Genomic DNA, 18,366 nt, shown 5'->3' on the forward strand with positions numbered 1-18,366 from the left:
GATCAAATCTCACATAATAAGTGTTGGTAAGCGTTGTTTTGTATGTGTGATTCAAGCCAATTTCGATAGTTCTCTTCGATGATCATAGCGAGAGTCACAGTCACGACTTTTCAAAATAACGGGTGTCCACAATATGTACAAATAAATATTGATTTTGTGTCATATTAAATATAATAAGAGAAAAAAAAAAACTTTAAAGCTATATTCAAAAACGACGAAGAATTTTTGTGAAACTTTGGATGTTAAATGCCCTAAGAGAAAGTGATTTGATATAAATATACATCAGTTAATAGTGTTTTCCTTAGTATTATGTAAATGCAGCAAAGAATTACTGCTGCAATCCAATATAATGATGTTGTGACGTCACGGTCTGTGAGTTTATTTAGGTCTCTTTAGTCACCCTGTGAAATATCGCATCACAATAATACAATACTTGAGCCGCGCTCAGTTCGAACTCAGTACGAAGTTAAAAGCGTTCGCAACAAGTCGTGTTTTTAGGGTGCTGTTCAAGTGAAACATTTTTATCAAGCCAAAAGGTACGCTCGCAAATTCAATCACATTAAAAATAATATTTAATTTGTGTAATGAAAAATATTTTTGGATATACATATATAGACATATAGTATATCATATTCAGACCGGTTTTCAAAAACCATGAGCAGCTCTTCCGTTGTAACTTCAATTATAAAATGATGACGACGATTTTTGCAATTGCTACTGTTATTAATAATAAATGTTCAATCACCATGGTGACTTATATCGAACTAAACTCCAGCGAATAAGTGGTTTTGGTTATTGACGCCACACGCCAGATTAAATGTGGCAATCAAAATCTCCATTATTATGTGGAATGACTGCGAAATTTGATTGAAGTGTAATTTAGTATTTTGTTATTCAGATTTCCAACAATATGAAATGTGAAACACAATTTAAATACATATAGCATGATATGTATATGTACATATATATGGGGTTTTTATTCGCTGACTTTTAATGATAAGAAAACCCAATGAATAACACAATCAGTAAACTACAGTAAACTGTATAATGCAGTATTAAAAGTCGACCTCCCTTGACATTTCATAATTCTTAAGAAGCCATTGGAGATTTGAAGCAATTAAGAAAATCCCAGAAATCCGAAGTGATTGAATTGTTGTTTCCTTATTAGTGATATTTGCTTTCATGTACATATGTATACTTGTACAATAATATGAGCATAGAGGAGAGGCACGTTTAATATTTTTTGCGACAACTTGCCTGGAAATTCCCTAAAAACAAGTTGTTATTGTATCGCTGAGTGGGCAGCGCAAGCGCAATGGAGGCTACTTGTTGTTGGTATTGGTAAACCGCAAACATAATAAGTAAATAGGCGGGACAGAGGAGAAAGACAGAGAAACAGAGAGAAAAAATCCAATTACAAAATCGCCAATACAGGGTCACAAAAGCGCGTAAGCGTTGAAATTTTAACAATTTATGAATCACACAACTGACAGACAACGGATTGCAAGTAACCGGTTTTTGAATATGTTAATTTTTTGGGTTTTTGTTTTTATAGAAAATGAAAAAAAAAAAAAAAAAAAAAAAACGTTTTCATTGCGACAATCACGCAACTGTGACGTCGTGTCCGTCAGCTGAGAAAGCAGAGCACAGACAAAAGTCGCTCTTTATTTTATGCTCAGCTGCATGCACAACAACAACACTTACAACAACATCAGCAGTTATGCATGACAACAGCAGCCGGGCTTTGTTGTTGCGAATTCGAGTGCAGACATTAACTGATAACTTTTAACTTTCACTTTTCGCCGTCTGCGGCTGTTGCTTGCTCTGAGGATGGTGCAATTGCTCAAAGCTGCGATTAAGATCGCATTATCTATGGCGCTTGGGAAGCTTTACAGTGATGAATCAGCTTTCAGCGATTTTCTAATATGACTGCGTCAATTCGCCGGTTAAAAAAGCTCCCTTGCATTCACATCTAATTCCAAAACTTTGTAACAGAAAATTGAACATCGTGCGTGACGTTTTGCTTCAAACGCTCTACTAAATACAATGAAGTGTACACGAAGTTACAACAGTTAACAAAATGACAAACAAATCAAGTCAATTGATAAGGTTGTGAGTAGTCGACTACGAAATACTCTCCAATCAGTGCTTCGCTTAAAAAGGATTTGCTAAACAAAAAGTAGCTAACAAGCTATGAGAGATTGAATTCTTAAATTGAGTGAAACAAGTAACTTTGTTCACTTTTGCTGAACAACTTTTTAATTTAATTAACATTTTGTGTGATTTTAATTTCAAATTACAAATAAAGCTTCAAAATTTAAATATCAAATCCAGTTTTTGTGGCGTGTGCTACAAAACATCATAAGCAATTATTTCACAAAATATAACTGTAACGAAATTATATTTATGTCTTAACCCATAACTCCTTCTAAATATTATACAACAGTTGATGTTATATTTAAAAACCCATAAACATTTTATGTGTGTTTAAAAACAAACGAACGACAGTTTACTGCGACACGTGAGATTAGCATTGCTAATTTAGCAACAATACTGATAATATATTTTTTGTTTAGATTACGTTACCAAATATATAGCTTTGCACATTACTATAATACCCCGTTAGTCAATTTAAAGCTTAAAGCTTAGGGCATTTCAAAACAGATAATCTTTTCAAGGGCATAACATTAGATTCCAGGCACGTATCAAATCGGGCATAAATTTGTTGACGCATAAAATGCTGATTTGTTTAGTCACTGAAGGTCACTAATGCAAATGTTATGCAAACTTTCGTTTCCAGAGAATGAAGTTGTCTCTCGCATTGATGCTGCTGGTGCTGCCGGCTTTGCTGCACGCCGAACTGTGCGGCATTCAGACGTCACCAGATATGGGAGCGACTCGACCCAATTTATATCGGGGTCAGCAGGAGTTCACGGTGGCCATGCTGGATGCCATTCGCAAGGCGACACCCAACGAGAATGTCTTCTTCTCCCCCTACAGCACCTACCATGCCCTCCTCCTGGCCTACTTCGGTGCCACCGGAGAAACTGAGAAGGAGCTAGCGAATGCGTTGCGCTTGGGCTGGGCGCATTCCAAGGAGACGGTGCGCAGTGCTTATCGCTTGGAGAAACAGGATCGTGCTCTCCGTGCCAAGAGCATGCCTCTGGAGTTCTCGTCCGCCGATCGTTTGTACTTTGATGAGGGAGTGCGGCTTGCAAGTTGCCTGGATGCGCGCCTTCATGACGAAATTGTGCAACTGAATATCAAGGACAATGCTGAGGCAACACGCCAGCAGATTAACAACTGGATTGCAAATGTGACGCACAATGAGATCAAGGATATGCTCTCCTCAGGTGACATTGATTCGCGCACTCAACTGGTGCTGGCCAATGCAGCATACTTCAAGGGTCAGTGGTCCAGTCGGTTCAGTGCGGAGAACACCGCGCAAATGCCATTCCATACATCCGCCGAAAAGGTGTCGTTTGTGCCCATGATGAAGCAGAAGGGCATCTTCTTGATGAATCCCGATGAGCGTTTGGGTGCTCATGTATTGCAATTGCCTTACCGCACCTCGTTCAATAAGGATTCTGAGGATTCGGACATCTCGATGGTCATCGTATTGCCGCCATTTAGTAATGATGCTGTGGAGCAGGTGCTGCAGAAGCTAAGTGCCGAGAACCTGGAGGCATCGCTGAACGAAGCCTCGCCGCGTGAGATTGAAGTTTCACTGCCCAAATTTGAGTTTGAGCAGCGTCTGGAACTTGTGCCGGTGAGTAATTACAAATTGTTACAGCCTAAGAGAGCATTAATTAATTAGTTATTTTATAGATCCTGCGTACAATGGGCGTAACACAGATATTCGATAAAGATGCTAGCTTCAACGATTTCAGCACTGAGCAAGGTATTAACTTTGGCGATGCCAAGCATCTGGCCAAGATCAAGGTGGATGAGGAGGGCAGCACTGCATCGGCTGCAACAGTTTTGGTCAGCTTCCGCTCGGCCCGACCCATCGAGCCAACCAAATTCGAGTGCAATCATCCGTTTGTGTTCCTCATCTACGATCGCAAATCAAGCGCGATTCTCTTCACGGGCATTTACCGTGATCCCAAGACAATGAAATAAGGTGCTTCATACAAACCGGACACCCACAGGTGTATCTGCTATTGTATTTGTCTGTTCTGTCTCGACTAAGTGCTTGTGCTTAAACTTATTATTCTATTTGTAAAATAAATTATGTGAAAAAGTAAATGAATTGAGCTTGTACTTGAGTGAAGTTGGAAACAGGTTTATTGCTGGCAATTCAACAGCTATTTGCATTCCAAAACGCAATTAATGAAACCTCAGATTGGGAAGAGTTATTAAATTATTTATATTTATAATCCACAAATGATTTATCCATTTTGCAATACATTATACCTGTCAGAGATAAACAAAATAAAGTATCCTTCCTGCTTTATGGTGGGCATAAAAACAACATTTTTGTTTTAACATTTAAATTTGCTCTTTTACTATTTTCTTCATACAAATATTGAGTAAATCATCGATAAAAATAGATTTTTCATTTTTCGTTTCTTTTTTTTTTAAGTAAACATTGCTACGTTTGTAAATACAAAATTAGGAAAATTCAATCAGCTACTTAAAGAGGAGCTTAGGCAACCTAGTTAACAAGCACGCGTATGTACAAAATAAACTTTAATACTTAAAGCAAATTGGCTTTCGACTGAATACTCGAACAGTGTTAAGTGACGGGAAAAATTGAAAGCAATATATATTGGCAACTAAAATTTGTGGGATGTCATGGCTAAAGCGAAAAGCACTGAAGGCACTTTGGAGCTATCTTTTGGAGGCGATGTTCAATGTTCAAATTACTAAAGCAAAAACAAAACAAAATATAAATGGGCAGTTGAAGCAAAATATAACAGATGGCTAATAGAATATGCCTGTTGCTCCTCGGAGACTACGGTTAAATTTCATTAGAATTTCTTTTTTACTTAGTTTGGTTATTCTCTTGGGGGTCGGGTCGTCAACAACAACAGGCTAGTTTAGGTGCACATGCAATTCGAATCATTTATAGATCATTTGGAGGCATGAGCACGGCGTAGACAGCGAAGCCAATAAATACAATGCCACCGACGATGGTGACAGTGCGCACCGAGATTTTGGAAGCCACTAGACGACCGCCAATCACAGCCAGACCAGTGCAGATGCAATGGCCGAGAATGCCGCCAACAATAACGCCATAAACGTCCTACAAAAGCAAAAAATTTATGTTTTGAATATATAAGCAAACAAATAAAGATCTGTCTCCTAGTACTCACCTTGCTAGCGGCTAGAATGATAGTTGTTAGTTGGGAGCGATCGCCCCATTCGGCAAGGAAAGTCATTGTAAATGCCTGGGCCAAGATGCGCATGGTGAAATAGGATGCACTGCGGTGCATTTTACGCCTTCCGCTCTCCGGATCATGGACCAGTGCAGCGTTAACATCGCGATCCAGCTGTAAATTAATGTCAACAAAAAGAATATGGTTAAAAACGCTGAGAAATATAGCTGGCTTTGGATGGATTAACTGTAAATTCGGTGAGGATTTATGTGCGCAAAATAAAAAGAAACAACGGAAATGAAAAATTGCACAGTTTATAAATAGAAAGTTTCAGAGATAACAAATATTTAAAAAGAGCACAAACGATCACTTCAAAACGAACAGATTTATAGAATTTGTATTTGTTTTTTTTTTAGATTCGAACCGACAACATGCAAAATAATTTTGTGTATATGTGTATGTGTTTGGAAGTATGCGTGTGCGTATGAGGGAAGGAACGTTTTGGCAATGGGAATGGCAATCAATTTTGCAAATCAGAAATGAAATGGAAACGAAACATAGCCAAAGGAAAATTACAAATACCATTCAACCGATTTGCCTACACACTAGTCACGTTGTTAATCACTTAAAAAATAATTGTTTTTGTTTTTTTGTAATAAATTAAAAGATGATTATCTCTTAAATGATGACCTTTATGTTTGTGTGTATGTGTGCATGAATGTGTATGTGTAAAATCACTGTTGATATTGTTCAAAAAGCAGGTGAAAACGTAAGCTGATGGAAACAACAAGAGTGAGACATTTGTTTGTTGTTGTTCTTGTGTGTTTTGGATCTGATCTTCTAACCCGTGCTTTAGCTGCAGCGCCCTCCTCGCCAATGCTGCCATTCAAACTAGTCATGCTATCGTGTCCGGCAAGAGGAGCCTTTGCTATGGTGCCCAGGTTTTGGGCGGAGGAGGATGTGGAACAGTTGGGATCAACGGAAGCATTCTGATGATGATTGTTGCGTGGGCTACTCGTATCACAATGGGTTTGTTCGGTTTGGTTCGATGAGGCGATCGATGCCGAGTGCGCGGGGCTGTTGCCGCTGTGGAACGTGGACATTTTGAGTTGTTCCACAACACGTCCGCCATCTTTGAGCAGCACTTCGGAGTCGTGATAATCCACATCGTTGCCGGTTTTATCACAGCTATGTTGCTTAGTATTAGTTGAGTTTGCGGTGGTATTATTATTGTTGTGGTTGTTATTCTTCGGCTTGCGCTGGCGATGCTGCATCTCAGAGACATTGTTGGGATTGGGTGCAACGCTGCTGCGACCATGGATGAGGGCCTGCTCACTGGCATCCTCCTTGTCCGAGTTGCTGTTCTTGCGTTTCGTATCGGAATCCTCATACTTGCGGGTCGCTCGACGCATTAGCTGTCGGTTTAACACACACACACATACATTAGGCGATCGGATCGAAACGAGTCGGGTTTACACGATAATTGATCAATTTTGGTTTGTATTGTTTTGGTTTCATTTTTTGAAAGAAAGAATAATTAAATTTGATATTAGCTATAATTGGTAAACAATTCGCAGACAATTTTGGGTTTGTTTGTTTTGCTTTTGATTAATTTTCATAAATTATTTATGCAATTAAGCGGCTTTTGTTTTTGCTTTTGGTTCTTGTTCGTTCTTGTCGCATAGACTTGGAAAGTTGTTTAGTAACTTTTTTCACAGTACTCATTTCTTGCACTTCATTGCGTAGTCGTGCAATTAGTCACATAGGCTTGCGTGTGTGTTTTTGTGTGTACTTTGTATATAGCGTATATTTAACAACAAAAGAATTAGGAAAACAAATTAATAAACTGCCATATCGATTAATCGGAATGGTATTTATCGTTGCCCGTGTTTCAATGTCAGTGTTCCGCGAATAAGCATTATCCAAAAGTATTTGATTTGTTCGTGTGATGACACCATATTTTGTTGTTTATGATTTATATTACTAATTGGTTAGTTATTGGGGTAATTAAAATTGGGAAACATAACAGTAAACTGTACAATATTTATAATTATCATAAGTAATTATTCTGGCTTAGCATCATGCAATTCGTCCACAATTAGTATAATCTCTTTGTATGAACCTCTGTGAGTTTAATTAGTTTTATATTATAGCTATTTTTGTATTGTATTGTATTGTATTGGTTGTTTGTGTTTTGTGGGGATTAACTATTACATATATTACTACAAAGTACAACTACGCGTAGTAGAAACTAAAGCATTTTAACAGGCAATAAAAAACTATTTACGAGCAAATGAAGTGATCGCCTTGTTGTTGTTGTTGGTTCAAGTTTGTTTTGTCTAATTTACAGTCAAAATTATAGTATTATGTACAACCAATTAAGCGCAGCTTTTAACAAAAAAATAACAAAGCGAGGATATAGCAAAAAAAAAAAAAAATTAAAAAATTCAACATTTTGCTTCATTAGATTACTACAACTACAAGCTAACATTCAACTACAGATTTGAAAATATTGGAGATCGATCACTTACCTCATCCTCGCGCTTACGCAAATCGCTTTGAACCTCTTCGAGCTCCTCTTGGGCATCGGTCGGTTTCATTTTGTAACCATCGTACAACATTTTTAGACCAAATATTAAAAATAATGCAGTTGATATATAATACGTGTAAATCTGTCGAAAGATAAGAGCCAAGAAAATAAATAGATCGTAATCTCATCGCCTTGCAATCGCATCACATGATGCGAATGCTTCAACGTACCTTAGGAATAAAGTTTGCTGCCATGCCAAATACGCATGAGAGAACCGTCATAAGGGCCAAGGCGGCAATTGCACCGCCAAAGACAATCAAACGCGGGTGGCGCATTGCCATTATGGCAGCAATAAAGAAAGTCTTATCGCCTAGCTCTGTTAACAATATAACAGAGATCGATGCGGTGAACGCATCGAGAAAATTCCCCTCTGTCTTTTTCTCTGCCTCGATATCAATGGACTTTTGTATATTCGCATTCGTAACCGCATTTATTACTTCTTGTTGTTGTTCCAATTCCTAAAAAGTTGACCAAATTCATTGATTAGAGAAATTCGTATTGAATGGCGTGCGTCCACGTCACACTTACCTTTTGTGGTGCCGGTAGATTATTGGCAACATCGTCGCCATCATTATCAAACTCCGCCGCACATATTGTGGAGAATGTAAGGACTACCATCAATGCCATGGCCATGTGCCATTTGGCTGATCTCTTCAGGTATACATTGTGTCTGGTCGTTTGCCAGAAATATGATTGATTTTGTGACATCTTCGTGTCTGTTTAAGCGTACTTTATAAGCGCCTCTTGTTTGTGACTCATGCAAAATCTGTGATCCGTCTTACAGGTAGAAAACGTGTCCAATTCGCCTGGCTATCTGCAATGAAATGAAACGCTTCAGTTGATTGCTGTTCTCTCTCATGGCAATAGTAGTATGTAGTACAATTATATCAGTGTATAAGCAAGTATTGTACACAGTTAACCATATAACTAATCAGTCAACAAGTGTTCTCGCGACACCACTATTTGTATATGGCAAACGGGGCGTAACAAGTCCATGTCTGTGTTGAACAAGCAAATCCCCGCGAGCAAACCCACAAAAATCAGACCGCCAACCTGGGCTATGCGATGTCTAGATAAGCGCACACTGCGTCAAGTGTCGATCTGCGTGCTGTTGATATGGTCAGAGCAAGTTAAATTAAAAGAGCCACAGTTCAGCTAACAATTGAGCGGCATGGCAATATTCCAATATACCACACAATGTGGCAAAAAAAACAACTTAAAATGGGGGGATATACATGTACATGCGTATAACTATATAGTGTACATATGTTGTTTGTGTCTTTTTATGAGAGCATATTGCCAAATGGACTTGAATACGTCAGAAGTGCCTACCATCTATCTATCGATTAGATAAAAATAAACACGAGACACTCGCAAATATTTGCTACTGTGACTAGGGAATACTCTAGCTGAGATTGTGGTAAGGGAAGGGATTATACCAATATAAATGAATGAATGTTGTGGGCTCGAATCCCACTTCGGGCATGGTTGTCTCTACACTAAAAATTGTCATTCGTCTAACCATTTCACTTTGTATTTGTCCGTATGTGTTCACAATCCAACTGATAAGATGTTATATATGAAAAAATAGCAGGGCTCATTAGAAAACTGCTATTTCTGTTAATTTAATATTAATTAATTAAACAATTTACTTATTGCCTAAAAGTAAATAGAAGAGAACAAAAATGAATGCATCATTTTTATTTCCGTGACTGATTGAATTACAACGATACCCAAACGGTAAGAGTTAAGAGACCGCAACTTTGAAACAACATAAAAAACAAGGTTTAACTATTTAAAATTATAAATGAAACGTAGCTTTTAATGTATATTTCTTCACAAAATTTAGTTATGGTCCGGACCGTAGCAAGTAATTCAATAAATACCTTTCGAAGACACGTATACACAAATCTATTTCAAATTTCGTTCTCTAATGCACAAACTTGAAGTCGAAACTGATATGCCTTTTTGGAAGAGTCTCGGAAGCCTCTCAAGCATATGGTATATACGTGACCAATTGCTGATATTCTACAGATTTCGTGGGAGCGCGTAGACATGTTCAAAATCATATTTGACGACATTTATAAATATGCTATAATTGTATGTCAATGTTCATTGAGCTCAAACTGTTATCGCGATTGTGTACTCGTCTTTATTGTACATATTTTGGTTCCTAAATGTATACAAAGCGCAATTTGCAACGACAGTCTATACTAAAACAAATATGTTCAACACTGTTAAGAAGCTTATCACATTTGCATAGTTGCTAGGCTTTGTTTAATCATTTATGTAAAATGGGTCCGGGTTATTGCGTTCTCCCTGAATCACAGCGTTTTACTCGATCTAATAATTATCTGGTTATTCTTAATTTTAAAAAGATCCCATGGGGTGGTTTTTTTTATATGTACATATTATCATATTAGAATGTATTGTGGCTTTCATTTGTTAAGAATAAATCATCGTCTCACAGGCTTTGTTAATTTTATTTTTATCATCACAGCAAAGTTCTTTAAATATTTGAACAATAAATAGAAGATAAATGGCCGCACTTGAAATTTTATGTTCAATCTGGCCAAAGACGCAATTAAAAGATATTTTTAAAAATAAAATTATATTACGTTAAACGTTCGCCTGCACCTTCTACGTAAACACATTCAACCTGTGTTTGTTGTTGCTTGCCACTCATGACGTTGCGACGAATGTAAACGGAAAACAGAACGAAAGATAAGCGAAGCAACAGAGCAAATAAACAACGTCAACGACATCGTTCACGATATTTAATTAATAATAAATTGAATTCAAATTACAATTCGCATACATACACATTCATTCGCATAAACAACTCGAATTACTTATATAATTGCTTTTGCAAAAAAGAGACAGGGACAACAACGGAAAGGCAACTAACTGTGCGAGAAGCTGACCGACAAATCAATTGACCGTTGCATTGCGTGAGACGCGCTCGTATTTAATGATACCCTGTACTCTTATACTGTTTTTCTATTGAATGACATTGAAACGAAGACTAGGTTGTAAATTTTACAATAAAAATTTATCCACGTGTTAGAATAGTAGAGGGTATTCCATAGTCAACCAGCTAAGCTCCAAACGAGCAGGTTTATTTATACAATTTTTATGGCCATTGAATACAAACAAATATTTTTCACAATATTTTTTCCATTCAATGGCATTGATTTTCACTTGTTCATTAATTTTTTGCACAGAAATAATACAATTATATTCTCAAAACCAAGTATTAGACATTGACGATTTTGATATTATTTTCAATTCACCAAAGTGCCCGAATCTAAAAATAAGTATTACTAAGTTTAAATCAAGGGTTGAGATGTATCTAGATTTTTGGGTTGCACTGTTGTCTTCGGCGCTGACGATAGCAAAATTTAATTAAACTGTTTCACAATATAAACATGTAATTTGTAATTACAGACACTTATTGCTACAAATGTAGTTAACATATTAGTTTTTATACACATTTAAATATAATTAATGCATTTAATTAGTTTAATTTTTGCCTAAAACCAATTAAACAACAAACACGTCCTTACATCGGCAAAACTCTTTATGTAGTGTGACTGTAAGATGTATTGCAAAACATACCATTTTAATTTAAGAAATATACTACATTAGAATAGATAAATAACTTGGTCACTCTATTTTTAGTGATGTGCGAAATTATCACACGCACACTTGTAAATTTAATTTTATTTTGAATTATTATTTATTTACCTATGGTATTAATTTGCATTAGGAATATTTTGTTTAAAAATACAAATTATAAAACGATGTATTGACGCTTTTATAACAATACTGTAGTTATAATTTCTATTATCAGTTTATTGCTCTTATCTTATCACATGTAGACATGATAATTAGCTTCCATTTATTATTCAATTAAAGGGCTTCGAATGGTTGTTTTCTATGCGGAATAAGAAATTATATTTGACTTTTTTTTTCCAAAAATGAATTATTTTTATTTGATCGAAATAAACACAAAATTCTAAAACAAAACCCTATACAAATATTGTTAAACAGTTATAGATCTAAATAAATTATTTACGTAAGCGTTACATAAGCTAACTGGATTGTTTGGTATAAGTTTGTAGAGTATATGTACATTGATACTCATGGGATGAACATGGAATACGAAATGCAAAGTACACTGAATAAGCAAGATAAGGCCATAATTGACGTACAAGAATGTGTTTAGGATTATGTGCTCTGATCAACTTTAGCGGATTGTTGGGCAGCACGATCTTCTCTGACACATTTATTAATGATGCCATTAAAGTATTTGTGGAGCCCATAGCTGAACAGACGCACTGGTCCAATGACAAACGAATGCAGTAGATTGGTAAAGAAGCCATTCCACGGTAATAAGCCGCCACCTACCATCGTAAGCAGCCAGCTCTCAACGCCCACAGTTGATATAAAGTTTCCCTTCTGCAAACATAAAACAACTAGTTAATGAGAGCAATTGGAATATGTTTCATCATGCAGCTGACCAGAGCATCCTTAAGTATTGCACGTGCCATAACCTCGGGCTCGAGCAATCCACCGCCTCCCGAAATGATTTTCGTTGCACGTGGTTTTGACTTCTCTTCCTCCTCGAATCCAGGCGTATTTGTATCGCAGGGCAGCGCCAAAGTCACAGAGACCCCATGAGTACGCGACTCCATGGCAATTGTTTCGGCCATGGCGCGTAGGGCAAATTTGCTGGCGGAGTAAGGTCCATAGCCGTAAATGCCAAACATGGCAGCCTGCGACGAGGTGAGCACAATTATTCCATCGCCGGCTTTCTTCATCTTTGGCAGCACATAACGAGTGCAATTATAGCTGCCAAAGAAGTTGACATTCATCAGTTTGTGAACATCGGCGACTGCAACCTCTTCGAAGACGCCACAGATGGCCATGCCGGCGCAGTTGATGAGTGCATATATGTCGCCAATGCTCTCTTCCAGCTCGCCAAGTACACGTGCTACTTCCTCATAGTCGCCGCCAATGTCCAGGCTGCGATATTGAAATTTTTGTTCGGGTCGCTGGCGTATTACTTCCATGAGTGCCACGGCTCCCTCTGTGGCAAGGAATTTTGCATAGTTTCACTTTATGTGCAGTTCAAATAGAAGCCCGTTTTACAGGTTTTCTTTCGAGTCGGTTCAACTCACCCAACAATTTTTGGTCTCTTGCGATTACTGTAACACTGGCGCCTTTCATCGCACACTCGACGGCCAAGGAAAGTCCAATTCCCCGGGAGCCACCGGTGACGACGACATGGCGGCCGACAATGCTTTTTGCTTTCTTGCCCATTACGAATATAAATATGAAAACGTGAATAACAATTGCAATGGCCAACCAAAAAACCACTTCCCACTGCATAGTTGTAAACATTTATCACCTGTGCTGTGAGTGTGACCATAATCTTAATTTTTAACATATACGGCTTAACGGCAATATTTATCAAAATACTGGAACGCCAATAATTACCACCTGGTCACATTTCATATGGCACGTTGGTATTTTTCAAAACGCTCATAAAAAGGCGCGACAATTTAAATTGTGACAAATTGGAAAAGTTGATATTTATGATGTACGTCCTTACTGTGTCAATAAGAAACACTATTTATTGTTAATAAATATCAATATAATAGATAAAAAAAATGTTTAATATAATTTTGTTTGATGATTTCATATCATATGTTTGAAATTGGATTCCAAAGCATGTTCCAATGAGCGGCCAACAGCTGCCCACGAAGCTCCCCCGGCGCGCTGCACAACTTCCAAGCGCTGCGTCAACTCCAACGCCGACGCTTTGGCTTCACTTAACACTCACATTCACATTCACGCTGGGTGGTTTGGCGGCGTATTTCAACCACTTCTGTTCACAGCCGACGACAGTTGGCAGCGCACATTCAGTTCAGTCGTGTACGTAACGTCGTCGAGTTGCAAACGTTTGCGGTAAATCGCAAATTATTAGACACACAAGCAGCAGCAGTAGCAGCAGCAGCACTGGCATCAGCAGCAGCAGCAGCAGCGGTGCATTCAAACTAAATTTGAAAAGTGTGTTTAGTGTTAAGTAAAAAATTGTTGTGCGAGCTCAAGTAAAAGGCAAATGTTGCGCTTCACTGCTCGTTAATCGCAAATTAGTGCAAACAAAAGAAAAAAATTCAAACAAGCAGAACAACGTAAAGCGGCAAAAAGTATTGCATACCACTCGGCTGTCATGAAAAATAGATATCGATTTGCTCGCTGACGGGGAACAAACGAGTTGTGGAGGAATAGCAGTGGGGAACGATGTTGCTCTATGGGTGTACGAATACAAATTTAATATGAAAATCCAAAAGTCTGCCCAAAGAGCCACATATAGATATGAGCACGTAGGCAGTTGTAAATTATGCATTAATTGGCTCAATTGTGTGACTTTTGCGACGGCATAAGCTTCCTTTCCATGCTTTGCGTGCGTGTGTGTGTGTGTGTTTGTATGGCTTAGGCGTATACATTGCTGTGTGTGTATGAGTGCGAGTGTATGAGATCATCATTATAACAGCAGTTGCCGTCGCCTGCTGGTATGCAATACTTCTTCTAACGCTTCAAGCGCGCTCTGCTTCTTTCTCCTTCCCACAGCTGCGGGCACATTTAAAAATCGAATCTCGTTTGGTCTATGACAATACAAACGCACTTTCTTCGCAACGCATTAACCAGGTGCGTGTGCGTATAGAGAGGAGAGAGCAAAGATAAAAATATATATTTAAGAGTAAGCGGCGCGAGTGTGTTTTTGTGTATGTGTTAGTACGGTTGTTGCGCCTCAAATTGAACACATTGAACACACAATTCATAAATCAAATCAGTAAACGCGAGTGTGTTTATTTTGTATTTCGGTAATTTGGTTCGACAACAATAAAAGCATTTCCCTATGATTGGCTCATTCTGGAATCTGTGCAGAGCGTGCCCATCAATGCCGGTAGACAAGGTACGTACAACTAATATGCTTCTAAAAAAATGAAAAAACAAATCAGGACAACATAACTTGCGGTTTCTTAGCCCACTTTTATTGTTTGTCTTAAACTATTTTAGTATTATTTGAGGATTGGGGTGAAAATCGGGTGATTTATGTGCGCCAGTTGTGTGCGACATATTTTTATTTTTATTGCATACTTGCAAGCGACAAGTGAAGGGTGCAATTCTGCAGACAAAATGGGGTGACTGCCTTGAATTTATGAGTTGTTCGAGAGGGTGTTGCACTGCAGCATGATTATATCATGGGATTATGGGTGCATATATTTGATTTAATGAATCTGCTGCCATCAACAATTTGTGGGAAATATTGTAAATAATATCAATTATATGGTAATTTCGATTGTAAACGCGCATAACAGATGTTTATTGCTGGGGTGTTTATATCGGGATTATTCTAATATTATTTCACTTTAAGTGTGAGCATTATTTATGAATAAACTGCGATAAATAACTCATTTTAATCCGCTGAAATTATGCTTCATGGTAAACATAATGAAATGAGTAAAAAAGTAAATTTCATTTATTTCCTCTGACTGAAAATCAGTCAGCAAAAGTTTAAATATATTTCCACCATTATATATATTTTTTGTTGCCTGTCTTCAACTACAATCCTTGGAGCGTCATAAAAGGGAGTTTTAGTTTCGCAAACATGCAATGCTATCATGACACACACCCAAAACAACAAGAGAAAAAGCGTAAGAATGAAGTCAGAAAAATAAAAAAACAAATCTGCTGGCATAGAATAAATTAAAGTACATTACGCTCGACACTAGTCGCGTCAGCAATGGGACAGACAGAAAGAAGCCAGTGCTAAAAAATAATCAATATGCCATATATGTGGCCTAAAGGAGCTCCCGGCCCCTCTAGCAGCGTCAGCCGGCCGGGGAGCGACTTAGACTTTGGCACCCGGCGCCGCGACGACAGGCAACGAATTAAATTCGAGCACGAAACACAGAAATCGCCTGCTGCCTGGCTTTCCAGTTGTGGAACGCGTGGAGGTGTTGTTGAGGGGGTGGGGGAAGTGAAGTACTTTGCAGAACAGCTGATTCATCAAATTTAAGCTAAGGCTAAGTGCGAGTAGAGCCGCACTGAAAAGTATGCAATGCTTTTTGTCGTTTCCTGGCACAGCTGTTGGAAGAGAGCGTGCGCATGGGCAAAGCACGAACCGAGAGAGACAGACAGAGAGAGAGAGAGCTAAAGAGAGCGATGGGAGAGTTCGTGTTGTCTGCCGGCTTTTAATAGTACTCACTTTGTCATTGTAGCTTCGTTTGCTGTTGTTGCTCTCAGTCTCTCTCTCTTTTGCGGCCATATGACGTGCAAAGGCAAATTGTCTTGCGGTATTACATCAGCGCAGCGCAGTCAAACTTTTATTGCGCCACCTTTACCTCCACCGTTACTTTAATAACAACAACAATAACAGCAGCGATGCCAAGAATAACAACAACGGACTTTGCTTTCCTGGGCGCTGCCGGCTAAGCGTCGCCACTGCCAGAGCTACAGCTACAGCCAGTGGCAGTGCGGCATGCTCCTAGCTAGTTGACGCTTGCTGTATCGCATGCCAACGTCTTATCGATTCGGCTCACATTCTGGCTCTTAGTCACTCCTTAGACTAAGAAGCGTAGTCAGCTGGCGACGCCTAGCAGTAATGCATTCCATTGTTGCACTTATCTAATGTAAACTTACCCCACACACACACACTCACATACACAAAGACAGGGACGCACAGACACACTTGTTGTTATTGTAATAGCACGTGTCCTTTGTCCTGTACTGTGTGCCCTATCAGCCCATATCATCAATATGCATGTTGCGGCCAAACGAACAGTTGCCATTGTCCTGCGGCCTATCACTCGAATAGCTTTGAGGCCAGCAATATCACATTTACTTAAGGAACTGCAATCTCTTAAGGAATTTCGATGGAATCTGTCAGCAACATTGTTACTTCAAAACATTTACATATGCTTAGAAGTTTCTTTGAATATTCATTTTGAAAGTCTCTTTGCCGTTCTGAGCTGCACTTACTCGAGATTTAATATTTTTTGGAAAGTTAATTTGATACCTTCTTTCTTTAATAAGAAGTTCAGTTCTCTTCACTTTAATAAGTAGTTCAGTTATAAGCAAACAATCAATTTAAAATGCTGTTAAACTTACTGAAATGTAATTTGACCCTCGGATAAAATTTTTGCTGTTTATCTTTATTTTAATATGGACATTCCCAGATAAGCCCATAGCAAGACGATATATTTATATAACAGTAAATATAAAATGTTCACTGCATAGATTATGTACATAGATAATAGATAAACAAACCAGTATTCAAAATTTGTTGTTGTGGAGAATTCCATTTTTTTATTATGGTTTTTATTTGTTTTCTCTTAAATAATGTTGCCAAATTCAATGATTGTCAAACTTTCTGATGTGAAGTTGAAAATGAATTATCTTTTTCATCTATGAAAACGATAAATCTTATAGTAGTATATGCTCGTCTTTTATTATAGAAAATTAAATTTCATTGCAAATTTGAAAGTCTGAATTTTTGGCATTCATCTCAGATCTTAGAGACTATAAAAGATAAAATTTGTTCCAAATTTTTTCTCAGCCCACTTCCCGACCCGGAAAAATTACCAAAATCGAATAACAGGCGTAGTCTTAAAGCTAGATTTGCGATTTTTGGTACATACAATACTAACTATAGACTTTGTACTAATTTGGAATATTTGAAAATGAATACCGCAATATTTTGCTTTTATTCAAAATGGGTATCTCACTCGACTGTAGCTTTCTTACGTGTTTTATTTTGAGACTCTTTCGCCATCTTGGAATTTTTCATATATGTGTATTGATGTAATGAAATTTCTTCTACAATTTACTCCTTAACTATGGCAATGAGTCTTGACAAGAAAATGTGGTTTCTTATAGATATTTCAAATGCTCTGTGATGCGAATTGCGATTAGTATTTACCTTTTCGAAAGATTTGTACTCCAATGCACACTGTCGAAAAGAATTCAATTATGGATACCTAATGGAAATCTTTACATTTCAATTGGCAACTCAGTTTTGAACTTTGTATCGTTGATTTCTTATGCCTGATGGCAATGTGCATTCAAAGCGCGTCAAGCGAACAGTTTGCACTCCCAACGACCACAGCAATTTGCACATTTTCTCTCTGCATTTCTCTAATCTCTAGAAATGAAAGCACCAAGAGGGGAATCCCCACAGCATCGGCCACAAACAAAAGAGAAAATGGGAAGTTTACTCAATTTAAGGGCAGTGTTGGATCCAATCTATGAAACTTTTCTAATTATTTGTGGGGTCAGCTGTTTCTGCAGATACTTGTTCCTTGTTATACTCTTGGGGTGTTCAACATTGAGATACACTTACCAAGTTATGAATATTAAGTATTTAGAGTAGCGATGTGATAT

At 37.9% G+C, this 18,366-nt stretch overlaps 4 protein-coding genes across 5 annotated transcripts in view; 2 read left to right on the forward strand and 2 right to left on the reverse strand.

Moving 5' to 3' along the window:
- The first annotated feature begins 400 nt into the window (after nucleotides 1-400).
- On the forward strand, nucleotides 401-4,248 carry LOC117575657 (serine protease inhibitor 88Ea-like). Its single transcript, XM_034259945.2, has 3 exons — nucleotides 401-536; nucleotides 2,801-3,769; nucleotides 3,829-4,248. Exons 2-3 carry the CDS (start codon nucleotides 2,804-2,806, stop codon nucleotides 4,120-4,122), a joined length of 1,260 nt encoding a protein of 419 aa, XP_034115836.2. The 5' UTR covers nucleotides 401-536; nucleotides 2,801-2,803; the 3' UTR covers nucleotides 4,123-4,248.
- A 228-nt stretch (nucleotides 4,249-4,476) lies between these two features.
- LOC117575656 (transmembrane protein 165) lies at nucleotides 4,477-11,525 on the reverse strand. Of its 2 annotated transcripts, XM_034259943.2 has the most exons (7): nucleotides 11,478-11,525; nucleotides 8,440-8,725; nucleotides 8,082-8,369; nucleotides 7,853-7,993; nucleotides 6,167-6,736; nucleotides 5,319-5,495; nucleotides 4,477-5,248 (listed from the first exon to the last, which is right to left on the reverse strand). In XM_034259943.2, the coding sequence occupies exons 2-7, from the start codon at nucleotides 8,617-8,619 to the stop codon at nucleotides 5,069-5,071; spliced, it is 1,536 nt and encodes a 511-aa protein (XP_034115834.2). In that variant the 5' UTR covers nucleotides 8,620-8,725; nucleotides 11,478-11,525; the 3' UTR covers nucleotides 4,477-5,068. The 2 variants fall into 2 exon arrangements, with proteins under 2 accessions (XP_034115834.2, XP_051863436.1); XM_052007476.1 differs by lacking the exons at nucleotides 6,167-6,736; nucleotides 11,478-11,525.
- A 384-nt stretch (nucleotides 11,526-11,909) lies between these two features.
- LOC117576039 (3-ketodihydrosphingosine reductase) lies at nucleotides 11,910-13,432 on the reverse strand. The gene is made up of 4 exons (XM_034260564.2): nucleotides 13,414-13,432; nucleotides 13,095-13,329; nucleotides 12,435-13,003; nucleotides 11,910-12,372 (listed from the first exon to the last, which is right to left on the reverse strand). The coding sequence occupies exons 2-4, from the start codon at nucleotides 13,315-13,317 to the stop codon at nucleotides 12,142-12,144; spliced, it is 1,023 nt and encodes a 340-aa protein (XP_034116455.2). The 5' UTR covers nucleotides 13,318-13,329; nucleotides 13,414-13,432; the 3' UTR covers nucleotides 11,910-12,141.
- Nucleotides 13,433-13,853: 421 nt separating this feature from the next.
- Nucleotides 13,854-18,366, forward strand: part of LOC117573997 (serine/arginine repetitive matrix protein 1) — a 38,496-nt gene continuing 33,983 nt past the window's right edge. Inside the window, 2 exon segments of the mRNA XM_052007477.1 lie at nucleotides 13,854-13,986; nucleotides 14,551-14,896. Coding sequence (XP_051863437.1) covers nucleotides 14,840-14,896 — 57 coding nt within the window. The 5' untranslated portion in view covers nucleotides 13,854-13,986; nucleotides 14,551-14,839.

Source organism: Drosophila albomicans, chromosome 2R, assembly GCF_009650485.2.
Source record: "Drosophila albomicans strain 15112-1751.03 chromosome 2R, ASM965048v2, whole genome shotgun sequence".
Lineage (NCBI taxonomy): Eukaryota > Metazoa > Arthropoda > Insecta > Diptera > Drosophilidae > Drosophila > Drosophila albomicans.